Source organism: Capsicum annuum, chromosome 1 (assembly GCF_002878395.1).
Source record: "Capsicum annuum cultivar UCD-10X-F1 chromosome 1, UCD10Xv1.1, whole genome shotgun sequence".
In the NCBI taxonomy this organism is placed as follows: domain Eukaryota; kingdom Viridiplantae; phylum Streptophyta; class Magnoliopsida; order Solanales; family Solanaceae; genus Capsicum; species Capsicum annuum.
In genome coordinates, this window is record NC_061111.1 from 231,920,608 (window position 1) to 231,938,346 (window position 17,739).

General features: G+C 36.4%; 1 protein-coding gene across 1 annotated transcript; it reads right to left on the reverse strand.

Annotated features, from left to right (window-relative positions):
• Positions 1-236: 236 nt before the first annotated feature.
• Positions 237-962, reverse strand: LOC124898888. The gene has a single exon (XM_047413024.1). It carries the CDS (start codon positions 960-962, stop codon positions 237-239), a length of 726 nt encoding a protein of 241 aa, XP_047268980.1.
• Positions 963-17,739: the final 16,777 nt, after the last annotated feature.

The window sequence follows — 17,739 nt, forward strand, 5'->3', positions numbered from 1 at the left end:
TTCATGTTTTTGCATTATTATATTATATTATGCAGTGTACAGGTACAGATATCATTTATGGGTTTGTTTATGGTCCTTCAGGGTCATAAGCACCGTATAGCATTCCGATTCAGCAAATCAAGGTGTTACACCATTGCATGTTCGCATGACATTTTCACCAAGTCAAATTTCTGACAAGAATAACTCCTCACCAAGAGATTAACCTTGGCAGTAACACTATTGCCGAACATCGTGTACTAGTTGAGAACCCTATTTGGATTAGTCACATACAAGGAATCGCTCGCATTCTTGGTATCCCTTAGGATATTTTCTGCACAAGGCACAAATTTGTTCTTTTTACCATCGACATAGGCATGCCGCTCCTTACACTTTTCACCAATTTTTTTAGCAATTGAATTGAATATGTACAAAATGGGGTACTCTCGTTTATCCATCAAAATTGAGTTGAGCGACTCAGCGATGTTTGTGGTCATCACATCGTACCTATTATTTGGGAAGTGTGCTCTACTATATTTTTCAAAATCAAGCACATTTTCAAGGACATATGATGCCTCAGAGTAATTATTGTTCAATTCCTCAAAATTTTCGTTGAACTGATCAAAGGAATATGCCTTTACCACGGCGTAGAATAGATAAAGATGTTCTCCACAGTGTTGATTTACACAGAGATTTTTAGCGAGGTGCCTCATGCAAAGTTCATGATGTGCACGACTGTATATATGGGATAAGGCATTGGCAATTCTAATGTGCTTGTCAGAGATGACACATAGATCTGGTTCATCTTCTACGATAGACTTTAACTTCTGAAAGAAGAAGGTCCAAGAAGCATCGTTGTCTTTATTGACGATACAAAAGGGAATTAGAAAGATGTGATTTTTGGTGTCCTGTGCAACTGCACTCAATAACACACCCCCATACTTTCCATACAAATATGTGCCATCGATGATAATTACCTTTCTCATGTGGACATATCCCCGTATGCAAGCTCCAAATGCTAAGAAGTAGTAAACAAATGATCCAGCAATTTGGTTTACCATGATAGAGTAGGAACACCCTAGATTCAACAACTCCACCATGTGGGAAAAAGCCGGCAAACAAGTATATCCGTGCTCTAGTGTCCGCGAATGATGTTCTTCGCAATTACACTTTCTTTCCAATACACCCAGTAGCTTGCATGGCAATGCAAATCCTTGAACATAATTCTTTAAATTTCTCTTATGCTTGGACCCTTACCATTCCAAAAATGACTTACGCATAGTGAAGCAATCAATTCAGATGAGATTTTCTTGTGCTTGTGGGTGGCGTGTTCAATACCGCACGTGTGCACCCCGATATACTTGTTTATGTGAAATATGTTTGACATTTCGTACTTTGTTTCCCTCAATAACCACCAACAACCAGGAGATATGCGTTTCGCTTTCAATAAGTTGGTGCAACTCTTCTCCATACGATAATCAAAAAACTGCCTTACCACTGCTCCGTCTAGTATCATTTTGAGCTATTTCTTATTGGAAAATGTTTGATCACGATAGAAATTGGTTCTGTCAAAGACGGAATGTCCTGGTTGGGATCCCATTCCACAGTCTTCTTCTACATCTTTCGTGTCTGATGAAATGTCTTCCATATGCATCCAATCATCTTCCATATTTATGGAATAATCTTCATCGCTCTCGTAATTATTCAAATCATCATCGACTGTCGGACGTCGAGGTAAGGATGGTAATGAATTCATCGGTACTTCAAAGGACCTTTTGACTATATTTATCCTTAAATAGGCCTAAAGCCATCTGCATCAACATCCATCATGTAGAGGGACACACGTGCATCATTATTTGTGATCGTAGGATTCACCTTTTTCCCTGAATGTATTAGATAACTAATCACCATATTGCTCGGTGCACAATTTAGATCTCTGCTCCACATTACGCTTACAACTAATTCGTTGTATGAACTGTTCGAAAAACAACAACGGGCAGTGTCACCTTGGTAAAAGATCTTAATTTCCAACATTTGGGAGTATCCACCCATTCTCCCATTAAATCACCTCAGAATAAATTCTGCAACAGACATCCTAAAGTTAAGCTTTGGTTGATGGTACATTACGTTTAGGGTCTATCTCGGGATATATGAACGGTCGATGACTGACGATGATGGGTCGATGACTGTGCATATATCCGTACAAAAATTTAAAATTGCAAATATTACTTCTAATCAATGATCGTTGGGTTTATGGAATAAAGAAATGAACTTGGAGTCACCTGAGCTATTGTAATGTACTTTCTAAAGAGTTTTGAGTGATGTAACTGATTTAAAGCTTTTTAACAATAGTGGAAAGTGTGTTTGAGAAGATAACAAACAGATGTGGTAAAATGCATGCAATGGACAAACTTATGATGTTTGTGGACTGATTTAGACCTGATCATCGAAAAATAACGCCGGAAATGATGCCGAAATTGGAGCTTTTTTTGGAGGGAAAAAATCACCTTCTATTTTTAGCCTTTGGATTTTTTTTCTTAACATTTTTGGAAACCTAGATAGTATTTTATAATGGTGGATGATGGAGTGGGTTGAAGTGTATTATTAGAAACTTGTGGATGAATTTGTTAAGTTGGAAATATTGGGTTAAAGTTAAGTATTACAAAACTTGTTGGTGAATTTGTTGAGTTGGAGAAGTTTGTGGTGAGGTGGATTAAATAGGGTATATGACAAATTTTTTAGAACTTTTCACTAAATTGCTAAATAGTTTTCAAAATGTCCTTTTTAGCCAACTTTCCCCTCTTTCTAACTAAAACCTCCTTTCTTCTCAGTCCTTTTAAGAAGAACAACCTAAGTTTCTTACAACATGTTATCCTTATTTCATCTTCCATCTTTGTATCTGTTTATTTTTTTTTCATTTATAATTTGCAGTTCTTTCATTTTGTTGTTAATACTAGAAAGAACTTGGTAATGGCTACCTTGTGTATGTATAATGCACGTATGTACTAGTTTTCGTTTGTTGTAGGATGACCACAACATTTATCTTGGCTTTGGTAGCAGTATTGTCTTCAATAGTTCTTGGGGCTGAAGATGATTTGTACGTCAATATAACAATACTCGAAAGTGCAACTTCCCAAGGCGCAGGTAACAACTAGCTTATATAATTGGTCACAAATAATATATAATTCATCAAACAAAATTAATCATTGTTTTTTTTAACAGTATGCTTAGATGGAAGTCCACCATCGTATCATCTGCACAAGGGACATGTTACCGGACTTCGCAGCTAGATTATCTACTTGGATGTTAGATACTGTTTAATTAATTCTTTTTATTTTTATTTTGACTAATTTAATCACCAAATTTACTCTAACGAATGTCATATTTATACATAGGGAGGCGGTTGGTACGACAGTATCCCAGATTGCTTTAATCATTCAACTACATACTCAGATTCTACCAAGCATATGAAACAAATAGGGTTTTTCTCTGGGATACTTCATAATACTTCCAAACAAAATCCTGGTGATGAAGCTCATATATTTCATTTCATACACACTACATTTTTACTTTTTCCTTGTGTGCATAAATAAAAATTACCCATTTTTTTTCTAACTGCAAACAATGTCGAAATTTGGTAGAGTTTTACAATTGGAACAGGGTGAGGGTTCAGTATTGTGATAGTGTTCATCTTTCACTGGTGATGTTGAACAAGTTGACTCTGTAAGAATAATACTATTCATGTATTCTCATACATATATATTATTAAATTCTATAATGGTCTTTCTGATTGAAATTGTGAAATAATATACATTAGGACAACAAGTTGTATTTTAGAGGGGCAAGAATATTTAAGGTTGTTATTGAAGATTTATGGAGCAAGGGGATGAAAAATGTTGAAAATGTAAGAATATTTTATCCATTTCACTCACTAGCTTCATGTTCCTTATTCTACTTTATCATTTTTTTTCAAAAGAAATTCTTGGCTAAATATTGAAAATAAAAAATGCGATGCCAGCCAATTCCATCGGAAATATTGTAGGAAAAGAGAGGTTGTTCAACTAGAAAAGTAAGAGTTGCGCAAAGAAGATGAAGGAAATATCTTTTAGAAGAGCCTATTTTTTTTATTAACTGGAAATCTCTGCCTTTTATAGGCTTACAAACTCTAAAAGATCCAAGACTCTACTTGACTAAAAACTAGGAACCATATCAGAAAAAGTAGCAACTGAATCCGAAAATATAGCAACCTAACAAAGACTCTTTCAACTCTAGTGAAAGACTTATTCAACTAACAGTAAAACGTATCCTATGTAGTAACTTAACAAAACAGGCTTTGAATCAATTCTCAACACTCCCCCTTGATTCAAAATCACATATGCCGAGGCGTAACATAAAGTAATTGTGCTTTGCTGGAGGAAGTGCTTTAGTAAGAATATCTGCCACTTGTTCTTCGGTGCTACAACTCTTCAACTCAATCAGCCCTTCTGCAACAAGTTCACGGATGAAATGGTGCCGAATATCTATGTGCTTTGATCTTCCGTGACAAACAGGATTTTTAGCCATTGCAATTGCTGATAGATTATCACAGAAAATTTTTGTTGCCCCCTTTTGTTCTTGGTGAAGATCAGCAAGTATTTTCCTGAGCCACAATGCTTGGCATGTTGAAGATGCTGCTGCGACATATTCAGCCTCGGAAGTAGACAACGCTGCTGTTGGTTGTTTCTTTGAGCTCCAAGTAATAGCTGCAGAACCAAGAGTGAAAAGGTTCCCGGAAACACTCTTTCTATCATCCAAACATCTCCCATAATCACTATCTGAATAACCATAGAGATTAAAATTGGAACTTCGAAAGTACCATAGTCCAAATCCTGTAGTTCCAGCAACATAGCGCAAGACTCTTTTAGCTGCTCCAAGATGATGCTTTGAAGGCCTATGCATAAACCTTGAAATCATTCCAACAGAAAATGATATATCAGGACGAGTGTGCGTCAAATAAATTAAGCCTCCAACTAAGCTTCTAAAATAACTTCCATCAGCTTTTTCAATATCATCATCAAGTTGCAGCTTCTCATTTACATTCATAGGAGTAGCCACTATTTTGCAATTAAGCAAATTAAATCTTTTGAGAAGATCAATGGCATACTTCCTTTGTGAAATGAAAATTCCATCTTCTTCCTGCTTCACTTCAAGTCCAAGAAAATAGTGCAACACTCCCAAATCAGTCATTTCAAATTTTTTCATCATAGAAGATTTGAAATCACATACAAGAGAGTGAGATGAGCCCATATAGATCATATCATCAACATACAAACACACCATCAAAAGATCATTTTTTCCATATTTTTTCACATATAAAGTTGGTTCATTCTTACTTCTTTCAAATCCATTTTCTTTGAAATGTGAGTCGATTTTGCTATACCAAGCGCGAGGAGCTTGTTTTAGCCCATAGAGTGCTTTCTTCAACTTGTATACTTTGTTCTCCTTTCCTTTCTCCACATAGCCATCTGGTTGTGTCACATACACTTCTTCTTCCAAATCGCCATTAAGGAATGCAGACTTAACATCAAATTGATAAACCTTCCATTTTAATTGTACAGCCAAAGCTAAAACGATTCTTATTGTTTCAAAGCGAGCAACTGGAGAGAAAGTCTCGTCAAAGTCAATACCTTGTTGCTGCGAATATCCTTTTGCGACCAATCTGGCTTTGTGTTTCTGCACGCTCCCGTCAACATAGTATTTTGTCTTGAACACCCATTTTAATCCGATAACATTTTTTCCATCTGGAAGGTCCACCAAGTCCTATGTCCCATTCTTTCTTATTGCCATAAGCTCTTCTTCCATTGCACACCTCCATTCCATTTTTGTTGAAGCTTCCTTAAAACTAGCTGGATCTGCACCAAATAAAGCAAAGGTACATGTTTCATAAATATCTGACAGCGACCTAAACTTCTGTGGAGGAGTTTCATCAGAATCTTCTGAGTCAGGCACCATCAATGTTGGGCTGCTACCACTTGGACTGATGTTGCTGGAATTTCCTGAAGAGTGGCTTGGTGTATCAGCAAGAGGTTGACTTACTGCTTCACCAGGAACGACTTCATTTCCCACTGCAACTTGTGAGCTTTGATTGTTGCTTTCCCATTTCCAGCAGGCGTTCTCATCAAATACAACATCTCTTCTAATAATCACTTTACCATTTGTGGGATTATACAATCTAAAAGCTTTGGATTCAGAGCAATATCCAAAGAAAATGCATTTTTCAGATTTTTCATCAAGCTTTTTATGATGTTGAGAATTTATCAAAGCATATGCAATACAACCGAAAATTCTCAAATGACTTACCCATGGCTTTCTACCTTTACAGATTTCAAAAGGTGTTCGACCCATAACTGCTTTTGTCGGAGAAATGTTTAGCAGATAAACTGCAGTATGAACAGCTTCAGCCCAAAACTGATTTGGAAGATCCTTACTCTTCAACATGCTCCTAGCCATCTCCATTACAGTTCGGTTCTTCCGCTCAGCAATCCCATTTTGCTCCGGAGTATAAGGTGCAGTTAATTCCCTGTGAATGCCATTTTCTTCACAAAACACCTTAAATTCTTGGGACAAGAATTCACCTCCTCTGTCGGTACGAAGAACCCTAACTTTGTTACCGACTTGGTTTTCCACCAGCGCCTTGAATTTTTTGAAGCTTGCAAAAGTTTCTGATTTGAGTTTCAAAAAATATACCCAACTCATCCGACTGTAATCATCAGTTAATAACAGAAAATATCGATAACCAGCAAGTGATTCTGTGTTCATAGGACCACATAAATCTGCGTGAACAATTTCAAGACAACTAGTAGCTCTGAAAGATCTTCCAACAGGAAAAGATTTTCTATGTTGCTTGCCATATATACAACCTTCACATACATTTTCAACAGGTCCTATATTTGGCAAACCATGAACCATCTTATTTTGACTAAGCAATCTCAATCCACTCATATTCAAGTGTCCATAACGCAAATGCCACAACTTAGACTCTTCAAGATTTTTCTCACTAACAACAAAGGCTTGTTCGACTTTTGAAACTTTAAGTGGAAACATTTTATTCTCTGTCATACGAATACTTGCTAAGATTTGACCTGAATTTTTATTCTTAATAACACATGAGCTATCATCAAACAAGACAGAGAATCCACTATTCAACAATTGCCCAACACTTAGCAAGTTATGTGCCAAACTAGGAGCAAATAAAACATTTTGAATAAGTTTCACTTTACCTTGACTAGTTTGGACAACAACAATACCTTCCCCTTCGACTTGAATTTCCTTATTATCTCCAAGCCAAATTCGCCTCTTTTTGGTCTCATCTAACTCTTTAAACCCTTTTCTGTCACCAGTCATGTGATGGGAGCAACCACTATCAACAAACCAAACATAAGTCTTATGATCTATGGTGGTAGAGCGAGCCATGAAAAGCATGCTTTCTTCTTCCTCTTCCTCAACATAACCAGCTTGATCATTTTTGTACCAGCAGTTAGCTTCTATATGGCCAAACCTGTGACAATTGTAACATTGCACTCCATTTCTACGGCTATTTGTCCACTTGGATTGGCTTCTACCTCTACCACGCCCTCTGCCTCTAAAAGATCCTCTGCCACGTCCTTGTACTCCTTGTTCTAGTGACTTCTCATTCTGAATTTGAGGCTGTTCCTTCACTTGAAAAGCTTGTTCTTCAGTCCTCTCTGTTGACTTATTGATCCGTGATTCATGAGATTGCAAAGAACCCATTAATTGATCAAATGAAAACACAGATAAGTCTTTTGATTCCTCTATGGCTGCAACCACATGATCAAATTTTGAAGGTAAACTTCTTAAAACTTTTGAAACTACAATTTCATCGCCTACCTCTTCACCATATGATTTCATTTGACTTACAATTCCGCTAACTCTTGATAAAAAATCTTGCACAGATTCACTGTTTTTCATGAACAATGTTTCAAAATCACGACGAAGAGATTGTAGTTTTACAGTGATTACCTTTGAGGAACCTTGAAACTCGGTTTTCAAAGTCAGCCACGTATCTCTTGAGGTAGCAGCTGCTGCAATTCTTGAGAAAATTGTCTCATGAACGGCTTGCTGAATAAAGAACAAAGCTTTGGCGTCCAACTTTCTGATTTCATTTAATCTCCTTTCTTCCTCTGCATCCGGCTATTGTACATCAACGAACCCATCTTCGACTATGTCCCACAATTCTTGAGACCTAAACAAAGTCTTCATCTTGATACTCCAAAACTCATACTTTTCACCATTGAAGACGGGTATGAGCGGCTGTGAAGAAGAGGACATACCATTTGCTGCCATAACTCCTTTTCTTTTTCTTGTATTTCACTCCCTCACTGTTTCTTAATCTCTTTATCGCCCAGTCAGAGACCGAACGCAAGCTCTGATACCAGAATGTAGGAAAAGAAGGTTGTTCAACTAGAAAAGTAAGAGTTGCGCAAAGAAGATGAAGGAAATATCTTTTAGAAGAGCCTATTTTTTTTATTAACTGGAAATCTCTGCCTTTTATAGGCTTACAAACTCTAAAAGATCCAAGACTCTACTTGACTAAAAACTAGGAACCATATCAGAAAAAGTAGCAACTGAATCCGAAAATATAGCAACCTAACAAAGACTCTTTCAACTCTAGTGAAAGACTTATTCAACTAACAGTAAAACGTATCTTATGTAGTAACTTAACAAAACAGGCTTTGAATCAATTCTCAACAAATATCAGCAGAAGGATTGGAAACAATATTGAAATATGATATGTTTAAATGCCTTATTCCAGAGATGATACTGGCTTGCAGATGGTGGCTTCTTCATCAATGGGTTTGATCTCAAGAGACGATACGCAACATCTTCTTCTAATAAAACTTATGAGCATTTGATCTATTTGGCTCATTCATTATTTATACAAAAAGAGAATCTATGGTACTTCATTTTGTTGTTTTTGGCTCATTTTATCCCACATCAGAATTCTATCATTTGGGGAGGGGGTTTAGAGTTATAAAAGAACTCTTCCCTCTCCCATTTTAAACATCCCAAATTGTTCTCTTCTCTCACAATTAATAGAAAAGGTTTTCTGAGTGGTGCCCGGAGATTAAGCCTTTTTGGTTGAACTCCATTATCAAATTTTTCTGGTGTCTTTATTTTTAGTATTCAATATTATTTGTCGGGTATTTTTGTTAGTGTTCTATCTGGTTCAATTGTTCTGAACCAGTTCATTTCACTAAGTTGTTCTATTGTAGTGGAAAAATTATCTGATTTTCCTAACAAGTGGTATCAGAGACAAGATTTTGTCTGAGTATGCTCTATGGTTGCAGCTTTGTCTAATCTTCCACATCAAAAAAGAATTTCTTTGGTCCTTTTGAACTCAAGGTTTATCCCAGGCTAAGGTTCTTTCTGAGTATGCTCTGTGATTGTAGTTCTGCTTGATCTTTCATGTGAGAAAAGAATTACTTTGGCCCTCTTGAAATCTTGGGTTGTTTGCAGTTAATGCAATATTGAATATTTTTTATTGACTCTGTAATGGCAAATAAAGATCAAGAAATGAAAGATCCTATTTCAAATACTACTCCAGGGGCATCAGGCTCCTCGTCATCATGGTCAAGGTTCCCGCTGTCCATTCTGAAGTTGGCAGTGAAAATATTTGATGGTACAGGCCATTTCAGCATGTGGCAAGGAGAAGTTTTGGACTCTCTTTTCCTGCAGGGTCTTGCTATTGCTATTGAGGAAAAAAAACCAGAAAAGGTAGAAGATAGAGACAAGAGCATCATTAATCGGTTGGTGTGTGGATCAATTCAATCGTCCCTATCTAGAGAGCAGAAGTATGCTTTCAAGAATAAGACTTTTGCACACAAATTATAGATGGCATTGGAGGACAAATTTCTAAAAAAGAGTGGTCAGAACAAGCTCCTTATGAAGAAAAGGTTGTTCCGATTTGATTATCAACCAGGTACTACTATTAATGAACACATCACTATGTTTAATCAATTAGTAGCAGACCTATTGAATTTAGATGTGAAATTTGAGGATGAGCATCTAGATTTGATGTTGTTCTCATCTTTTCCCGATGAATTTGAACATTTGGAAACTACGTCACTTCACTGGAAGGAGAATGTGGCGTTAGATACTTTTTGTTCTGCTTTATATAGTCTTAAGAAAATAGGATAAGATAAAAACCAAATCAAAAACATCCAAAGAAGCATTGGTGGAAAGGGGTCGTCAGCAAAGCCAGACTAATAAAAGAAGAAGAAGGTCCAAATCAAAGGGCTGAGCCGTTGTCAAAGAAGAGTGCGATTTCTGTCACGAGAAAGGGAACTGGAAGAAAGACTGTCCGAAGTTGAAAAAGAATGAAAAGAGTCCGCAAGATGCAAATGTTACAGAATGCAAAAGTAATGTGGAATCAGATATTTCCTTAGTTGTTATGCCTTCAACATCATCTCATCCAGATGAGTGGATATTGGATTCCGGATGTACCTGTCATATGTGTCCCATTCGAGTTCGAGAATGGTTTTTTGAATTTTAGGAACTTAATGGTGGGGTTGTTTACATAGGAAATGATAATCGATGTAAAAATACTGGGATAGGTTCAATCAAGCTACGAAATCATGATAGATCCACAAAAATTTTGAGGGATGTGAGGTACATGCCAAAGTTAAAGAAGAATCTCATCTCATTGGGGGCTCTTGAATTTAAGGGCATAGTTGTGATAATATGAGATGGAGTTCTTAAAGCAACTTCAGGAGTACTGGTGATGTTGAAAGGCATGAGGAAGAATAATTTGTACTACTACCAAGGTAGTATAGTGTTGAGAACAGTAGCAGTAGCAACTTCTAGCACCAAGAAGGATGTTGAGGTAACGAAGCTGTGGAATATACGGTTGGGACATGCTAGTGAAAAGTCCTTGCAAATTCTTGCCAAGCAAAGACTGTTGAAAGGTACGAAGACTTTCAAAATTTAATTTTGTGAGCATTGTGTTCTGGGAAAGCAATGAAGAGTGAAGTTTGGCACTACAATTCATAATACCAAGGGTATTTTAGATTATGTGTACTCATATGTGTGGGACCTGCCAAAACTCCGTCCATCGGAGGTAGGCATTATTTTTTCACTTTTGTTGATGATTTTTTCAGGAGATTTTGGGTGTTTACTATGAAGAACAAGGATGAGGTGCTTCGAATTTTCCTTAAGTGGAAAGCTCAAGTTGAAGACCAGACAGGAGAAAGATTAAGGTTCTTTGAACAGACAATGGAGAATAATACAAAAGTGATCCATTCTTGGATGTATGCCAAGACTGTGTTATAGTTTGACACTTCACTATTAGAGAAATACCATAATAGAATAGGGTATCAGAGCGTGTGAATAAGACACTTGTGGAGAAAGTTTGTTGTATGTTGTCTAATGCTGGGTTAGGCAAAAAATTTTAGGCTGAGGCTGTAACGTACGTTTAATATCTCATCAATCATTTTCCATCATCTACTATAGGTGGAAAAACTCCATTAGAGGTATGGTCTGAAAAATCTGCAACTGATTATGATACTTTGCATGTTTTGGTTCTGTTACATATTATTATATGATTGAATCAAAGTTGGATCCTCAAGCAAATAAGGCTCTTTTCATGAGCTTCAATGCTGGAGTGAAGGGATATCGTTTATGGTGTCTTGAGGCAAATAAGACAATTATCAGCAGGGATATTACCTTTGATGAATCTGCCATATTGAACAAGGTAAATCTAGAGAAAACTGATAGTACTATGAAGCAGGTGGAGTGTAACCAAAGCAGGTGGAGTTTGAGTAAACAGTGGTGACCCCAGCATGAAGAACCACCACTGACTCTACTATGGTAGAAGAAAAGTCAGATGAGGAAGATGTTCCGACCTAAGAACCTTTGTAACAATCAGAACCAATTATAGTTAGAAGACAGAGACAAGAAATTTAGAAGCCTGCTTGTTTCACTGACATGGTAGCTTATGCACTTCAAACTGATGAAGATGTTCCATCCACCTACCCTAAGGCTATTTGAAGCATAAAAAGTGAGAGTTGGATAGGTGGAATGGAAGAGGAAATGCAATCTCTTAAGAAGAACAAGACGTGGAAGCTGACACAACTACTGGAAGGCAGAAATGTAATTGGGTGCAAATGGGTATTTGTAAAGAAAGAAGGATTTCCTAATAAAGAATACATTCACTACAAGGCAAGATTGGTGGCTAAAGGCTATGCTCAAAGGGATGGAATTGATTATAATGAGGTATTTTCTCCAGTTGTAAAACATTCCTCTATTAGAATTTTGTTGTCCTTGGTAGCACAGTTGAATTTGGAGCTAGCTCAACTTGATGTGAAGACCGCATTCATACACGGTGATTTAAAGGAGGAAATCTATATGACTCAGCTAGAAGGATATAAGGTTGCTGGTAAGAAGATTGGGTTTGTAAACTTAGCAAATCATTGTACGGACTGAAAAAATCCCTGAGACAGTGGTACAAATGATTTGACAGGTTCATGAAGGGTCATAAGCATAGGAGAAAAAAATACAATCATTGTGTGTATTTGTGCAAGCTTCAAGATGGTTCCTACATCTACTTACTCTTATATGTTGATGATATGCTGATTGCAGCAAAGAGACAAGTTAAGATTGACAGATTAAAGGCTCAAATGAGTAAAGATTTTAAGATGAAGGATTTAGGGAAAGCTAAGAATATTCTCGGCATGGAGATAAGCAGGGATAGAGAGGGGAAAACTTTGGCTGTCACAGAAGCAGTATTTGAAGAAGGTACTATAGTATTTTGGTATGCATGATAATACAAAATATGTAAATGCCCCACTTTCTCCTCATTTGAAATTGAGTAGCAGATTATCTATGACAACTGATGAAGAGCGAGAATACATGGCAAAAGTCTCGTATGCAAATGTAGTTGGAAGCTTGATGTATGTAATGGTGTGTATGGGACCAGATATTTCACAAGCTGTTAGTATTGTTAGTAGGTATATGCATGATCCGGGAAAGGGTCATTGGAAAGCTGTGAAATGGATTCTGTGATATCTCCAAAATACCGTAGATGTTGGATTGACGTACGAGTAGGATAAAACACTTAGTTAATACATAATTGGATATTGTGATTCTGATTATGCAGGTAATTTGGATAAGCGACGATCTACATCTAGATATTTGTTCACTTTGGCAAAGGCGCCAGTTAGTTGGAAGTCTACCTTACAGTCTACAGTGGCTTTGTCTACAACAGAGGCAGAGTATATTGTGATTACATCGGCTGTGAAGGAAACAATTTGGCTTCATAGGCTGCTTAAAGGCTTGGGAGTTGATCAGAAACAACTTGAGGTATATTCTGACAGTCAGAGTGCTATTCATTTAGCAAATAATCAAGTCTTTCATTCACGGACAAAGTATATTGATGTTCGCTATTATTTTGTGCGAGTAATTCTCGAAAAAGAGGAGATACTTCTCTAGAAGATTCATACTATGGAGAATCCTGCACATATGCTGACTAAGGTGGTTACAAGGGCCAAGTTTGAACACTGTTTAGACTTGGTTAATATCCTGCATATTTGAAGTTGGTGCCTCACGGCGCAAAATTGGAAGCACCGCAAAAGATTTTTTTATTATTTATTTGTTCGAGAAGATTTGTATTTTGGTGGGTTTGAAATGGAGCCAAGGTAGAGATTTGTTGTTTTTGGCTCATTTTATCCCACATCGAAATTCTATCATTTGGGGAGGGGCTTTAGAGTTATAAAAGAACTCTCCCCCTCCCATTTTAAACATCCCAAATTGTTCTCTTCTCCCACAATTAATAGAAAAGGTTGCCTTGAGCGGTGCTCGGAGATTAAGCCTTTTTGATTGAACTCCGTTATCAATTTTTTCTGGTATCTTTATTTTTAGTATTCAATATTATTTGTCGAGTATTTTTGTTAGTGTTCTGTTTGGTTCAATTATTCTGAACCAGTTCATTTCACTAAGTTGTTCTGCTGTCGTGGAAAAATTACCCGATTTTCCCAACACATATATCCAAGAGATGTATGGTATAATTGTTAACCTACATGTGACTAACATTTTCTTTCATTTATTTTTTGGTTTGATTAGTTTTATGTTATGCTTAAGAAGTAGATGAAAGTTGAATATTTTCCTCTTTTATTCTCAGGGATGAGCTAAGAATTTGCCCTTAGCTCGCACGTCTTCAATGGAACCAAGTTTGGTGATTAGAGTTTAAGCTTTTGAAACAAAAATAATTTTTTAATTATATGCTATAGTAGTACATTGACCTCTAATTATAACATTAACTTTCCTTAATTTTATATGGTGTTGTGTTTTTTCCCTCAGAATGTTGTTCCATATGTTCAGACTCCACTTTTCATAATCAGTTCAATCTATGATTACTGGCAGGTCAACGAGACATGCTAATTTCTCTCAATTTTAAGAAATTGATTTTTTTCGTAACTTCTATAAAGCTAAAAGTACTGATTATTCAGTGCACTCTAACTCCAGATTAATAACACTTTGGTTACTCCATACCTTCATGCTTAACATGCCCGGAAAGATTGCATCCGTCACATAAATAATTCCACATTTGGCCAGCGTTTAGTTAATTCAAGGTTATTTCTTTGGTGATTAACTAATGTTTACCTTCGAATTACACATGCATATAATCACCCTTCTTCTCTTTAATTTTTATTTATATATTTCTTTAATATAGCCTTTAGAGTGGAGTTCTTGAAGACATTCGAGGAACTACCCCTTCTTTTACGAGGAGTTATTTCCTCAAGTCTTGCTATTTTCATGGTAGAATTCTTTCACCGGCCTACTGGTCCAACAATGCTATCCCTCTAACGTTACTTTATAAGGTAACGTTTGTTTGTTTCATCCATGTAAACTTTGAATACACACCTTTTGTTTTCCAATATTATTATCAAATGCCTGTCCTAATTGTTAGACTTGATTAGTTCACGACAAATTTTAATTTCTTTAACATTTATGTGTGTAAACAATCAATGAAGCTGTGGCGGATTGCTATTTTGAGATAGAAGGATTTCAATATATTGATCCGTACCCTTATGTTAGAGATTGCAAGTTATTCGGTGAAATTATGTAATGAACAAGCTTGCAGATGTTTTACCTGCTGCTTATTCGGTGGTACCTAGCTGTTGATCAGGTGTAGCCGGCTGTTGGAGCAAAAAAATGCTTTATGTTTAACATTAAATTCCTATAAATTTAACTATGCAGTACTATATATATGTTGTTTTGTTGGAAAATAGTTATTTCGGGATAATCAATCCCGGGATTATTCGGGATAATTTATTCCACTATCCATATGGGATAACTTATCCCATCACTATGGTGTAAATGGTGGGATATGTTATTCCGATCTTAACTAATACTCCCAACAAAGCATGGCATAAATAATATTTTATTTTATTCTGAAACTACTTATCTCTTATACCTCACACCAAATGAGTACAAGTTATCCTTCAGAATTGCATTAGGGTGCATTAGTATTTCTGAAATTTTCTTTTACAAATAGCCATTGGTGGGGGCTAGATCCAAATATTACTTTCACACGCAACTCAAGTGGAAAACCACTTCCACTGTACAAGTGGTAGAACATATGGTTTAATTCGACACAACACGCAACATCTTACAAGCCCTTGACATATGAACAAGTTAACCTGAGATTTGAAGAGGATCCATAGGTTAAGATATGGTTGTTTAGATAAATTACTAGTTGACAAGCAATTAAAGATTTCTTAAAAGCATGCTCATAATCGAGTTCATGAAATTCCTCAATCGATTTAAGCCAGAGAAATGATCAACTACTAAGCAGTGCTTGCAACACCCGTGGCTCTAACTTTAAAATCTTAAGGAAACAGAGGTTAAGAGTGAATCGAGTATGGAAAAGGTCAATGTCGGAATGAACAGGCTACACAAATTAAGGTGGGTAAGTGAAGTTGGGATGAATATTAGGAGCGTTTTTGAGGCCAAAGGGCATCATCACTCATTTATAGAAACCAAATTTGGTCTTGAATGCAGTTTCCATACATCACCCAGAACCTTACATTTATCCAAATTTAATGACACCCATTCCTAAGGCCAATCTTGAAAAACAAATAAGAGTGCATCATTTAATTCATCTAGCATATCATCTAGAGAATGAGTGGCGATATTTTACTATTAATATGTTGATTGATCAGCAATCAACACACATATTCCACATGGTACCTCATCATTAAACAAAAAATTTGATTCGCTCGGTCAAGTTAAAGCATCGGTGTCTGTAACAACCCACCTTTTGGGCTAGAACATAAACCGTCATTCCTATGCGTGAAGGCCCCAAAGTCCAATGACTCCTATGTAAATATAAGTATGATAATCAATTAGGTAGCGTGGGAATCTATTTGAACATGAATTGAGATCATAGAGGTTTCTTAATTCAAAGACGAGTTGAAAACATTCCTATCGATTAAGTATTAGTGAACGTCTAAACTTGGGTCAATTTCCATTGATCATAACTTTTTGTATATAATAATTTAGAGGGCCTGATAAATATCAAACAAAAGGTCTTTGAGTATTATTTCCAAAGCCGTTGGTTTTGCCTTAATATAACATTGGAGAAAAAAGTTATGCCCTTTTTCCAGAGAGGTGTCAATCTGCCAAGGTGCGATGGCCAGACTGACGGATCATCAAGTCAGTGATGGTCCTCAAGATTTCTATCAAACCTCAGGCAGTTAACTCATTCTCTGGCTAAGAATTGATGGTTAGATTAATGGTCCGTCACCAGACTATCGGTCCATCAACCAAACCGTTAGTCGAGGTCGAGTTGCTTAAACGAGCCATTTTCAAATAGGTATTTTGGTACTTTTCCTTCCCAGAAACCTCCCCAATGAATTAATTGTACCCTAAATGTTATTAATCATCTATTATCAGTTTCAAAAATATCTCAAATCCTATTTACTCACAAGAACAAGAGAATTTGGGTTTTCTTCAAGGCAAGTATTCAAGCCTTTTAATCCAAGATTTCCCAAGAAAGGAGTCAAGACTAGGGTTCCAAATTCTTCAAACTAAATAACTTAAGGTATGTGGGACTATCCTTAAACCCCATGAGCATGAGTTTTAACATTTTTATTAAATTTAAAGATATAAAATCGTGATTATAAAAGGGGTTCTTGATGACGTTTGAATGATATGCATCATGGTTTCATTTTGATAAAAGTATACGTTGGTTTGAACTCTTTTATATAGAGTTGAATTATTACTATGAATACATGTGTTTTTTAATTGTATTTTTAAAGATTTGATTGAGAGCATGAACAACAACTTCCCTCTCTTGGTATGACAATATGGTCTAATTGTTGTAATTGACATGGTTTATGACATGACGAGAGGGAGTCTTCTTGCCACAACTATACTCATTGAATTTAAATGAAGGATTGCATGTTTTGAATGAGGTGGGATATGAAATTGATAAGATATGAACGACTTGCAAGTCAGAGTATGACGATACCCGATGATGATAGGACCTTGATAAAATAAATATTGAAAGATTTGAAATTATGAAGCATGTTTTTCGAAGAACTAAAAGTGGGCTTAAGAGAGCTAATCGGTTACCTGCAAAAAGCGTTTGGGTGTGAGGGCTCATCACTGAAAATCGTAGTTATCGATATGGGTATTATCTGAAAAGGGAAATAATGTGGACGTCATGTAAGTGTGATGCCACGATATATTTGTGAGGGGGTGTAC

Coding starts and splice junctions, on each gene's coding strand:
- LOC124898888 (XM_047413024.1), bottom strand. CDS start 962: ATGAGAAAGGTAATTATCATCGATGGCACATATTTGTATGGAAAGTAT.